We start from the raw sequence: 2500 nt of genomic DNA on the forward strand, positions 1-2500 counted from the left end.
TCAGCCGGAGCTGCACGCGCCCCACAGCTGCCAGGCCACGCGTGGTGCGGTTTAACGGTCTGAGTTTATTGCTGTGTGCGCGCGTGTGTGTGTGTGTGTGTGTGTGTGTGTGTGTGTGTGTGTGTGTGTGTGTGTGTGTGTTTGCGCGAGTGGTGCAGGCTGATCGCCTAATGAGAAAGGAAGCTTATTCAGCACACCACACTCTATAGGGCTTTAATGTACTATAACTCAGTAGGCCACAAGAACAAGTGTGTGTGTGTGTGTGTGTGTGTGTGTGTGTGTGTGTGTGTGTGTGTGTGTGTGTGTGTGTGTGTGTGTGTGTGTGTGTGTGTGTGTGTGTGTGTGTGTGCTGGCGTGTACGCGCGCATATCCATGTGTTTGTGTGTGTGTGTGACTATGTGTCTGAGACTGAATGTGAGCATGTAAGATGAATGTGCTATATATGGATATTATATATGGATCTTGGGGACTTCCAACAACACAGGTTTGTGAGTTCAGGATGGTTCATTGGTCCTGAATGAAAATAGTCAACCCCAAGGGATGAAGGGATTAATCTCTCTCTCTCTCTCTCTCTCTCTCTCTCTCTCTCTCTCCTCTCTCTCCCTCCCTCCCCTCTCTCTATCTCTGTCTCTCTCTCTCTCTCTCTGTCTCTCTCTATTTTCTCCATTTCTCTCTTCTCTCCTTCTCTGTCTTTCTTCTCCCCTGCAGACACCACCAGACCGAAAAGAAACCAGGAGACAGATGGAGTGGAGTATCACTTCATCTCCAAACATCTGTTTGAGACAGACATCCACAATAACAAGTAAGAACAGTGTGTGTGTGTGTCTGTGTGTGTCTGTGTGTGTGTGTGTGTGTGTGTGTCTTATTTCATCTATGGCTGACACATTTTGATGAATGTCTACCTTCAGACTGAGAGTAGACTGTACTTCCAAAGCTACTATGTGAGAATTTCAGCTACTGTAAAGTTCAAAGGTCACGTGTTCTCACGCTCCCCCGGGAGTGAACTGGAGAGAAAGGAAAAGGAAGAGAAAAGGGAAGAGAGGACCAAAGGGGGGATGAGTGAACCAGTGAGCAGGACAAAGCTGACCAAGCAGTGCAAGATGAGTGAAGAGGGGCAGCAGTGAACACAGGAGGAAAGAATGTTCTGGACTGGGCTAATACAAGGACACGTGGAACGAGGGATGAAGCTGAGAGGAAAGGAGGATGAGTGTTGTTTTGGCCTGCTTGGCTGTGTGTGTGTGGTGTTTGGCGTGTGTGTGGTGTTTGTGAGCACTGTGTTTGCCATGTATGTGTCTTTTAAAAAGGTGTTTTTTCCATCTGTCTGGTTGTTGCTAGTGTGTACGCTAGTGTGTGCTTCAGTCTGTGTGTGTGTGTGTGTGTGTGTGTGTGTGTTTGTGTGTGTGTGTGTGTGTGTGTGTGTGTGTGTGTGTGTGTGGCCTTTTGTGCATGCAAGGAACACAGCTTTGCCAACCAGAGAACCCTGTGGGTGATTCTATGTGAGTCAGGACCAGTATTCTCTTTCCCAAGGAAAACCCTGTACAGTACTAAATATGGCCTCCCAAATTTACCTCAAAACCTCGTCTGGCATTCTCCCTCTCTCTCTCTCTCTTTCTCTCTCTCTCTCACTATATCTCTCTCTCTCTCATTCTCTCTCTATCTCCCTCTCTCTTTCTCTCTCTCTCTCTCTCAACCCTCTCACCCCTCACAACAACAGAACATGTCAGAATGTCCCCATCAAGACGGCAACACAGCCATAACAGCTCTTCATAATGTCTTCTTTCAGAAAACAACAACAGCAACAACAACAACAACAACCTTCAGTGTACAATTAAGATAGAAACATATACAACAGATATCTTTGTGGCTCTATGTGTTGTGTGTTTTGCTCTAAGGAGGCAAAGGTGTGTGTGTGTGTGTGTGTGTGTGTGTGTTTTGTTTCGTGTGATCCCTGACCTGCAGGACCTGTAACAACTGTTAGTCAGCGCAGCGTACCATCACAACTGTCAACTCGAAGACAAAAACATCTTCTGTATTGCACAAGTCTTTTTCCCTTCCCCACGTTCTACCTTGTCCCGTGAAATACACAGCAGAACGAGGGAAATACAAAAAATAGAGAAAGAGAGGGAGATTATGTGATGGAAAAATGTTTGTTTGTACGCGCTTGCTCAGGAAGCCTGGATCAGAGGCGTTTGGCATCAGTAGAGCCTCTGCTTCTCACAGACAGAGCCCTGTGTGTGTGTGTGTGTGTGTGTGTGTGTGTGTGTGTGTGTGTGTGTGTGTGTGTGTGTGTGTGTGTGTGTGTGTGTGTGTGTGTGTGTGTGTGTGTGTGTGTGTGTGTGTGTGTGTGTGTGTGTGTGTGACGCAGGTGTTACTGATTTAAAGTGTAACATAGAAGATTATATAAAGTCGTCCTGTGCCAGACTGTCTGGGCTAGCGCTAGGCTGGGGAATGCTAGCGAGGAGCGGTGTGTGTGTGTGTGTCAGTGAGTAATCCTCATAGA

General features: G+C 47.0%; 1 protein-coding gene across 1 annotated transcript in view; it reads left to right on the plus strand.

The window, feature by feature from the left end:
* mpp7a (MAGUK p55 scaffold protein 7a) overlaps positions 1–2500 on the plus strand; it is a 125427-nt gene that overhangs the window by 111853 nt on the left and 11074 nt on the right. The window contains exon 15 of the mRNA XM_048267030.1: positions 709–802. Within this exon, the coding sequence (XP_048122987.1) occupies positions 709–802 (94 nt within the window). The remainder of the gene's footprint in view (positions 1–708; positions 803–2500) is intronic.

This window comes from Alosa alosa, chromosome 16 (assembly GCF_017589495.1).
Source record: "Alosa alosa isolate M-15738 ecotype Scorff River chromosome 16, AALO_Geno_1.1, whole genome shotgun sequence".
Taxonomy (NCBI): domain Eukaryota; kingdom Metazoa; phylum Chordata; class Actinopteri; order Clupeiformes; family Clupeidae; genus Alosa; species Alosa alosa.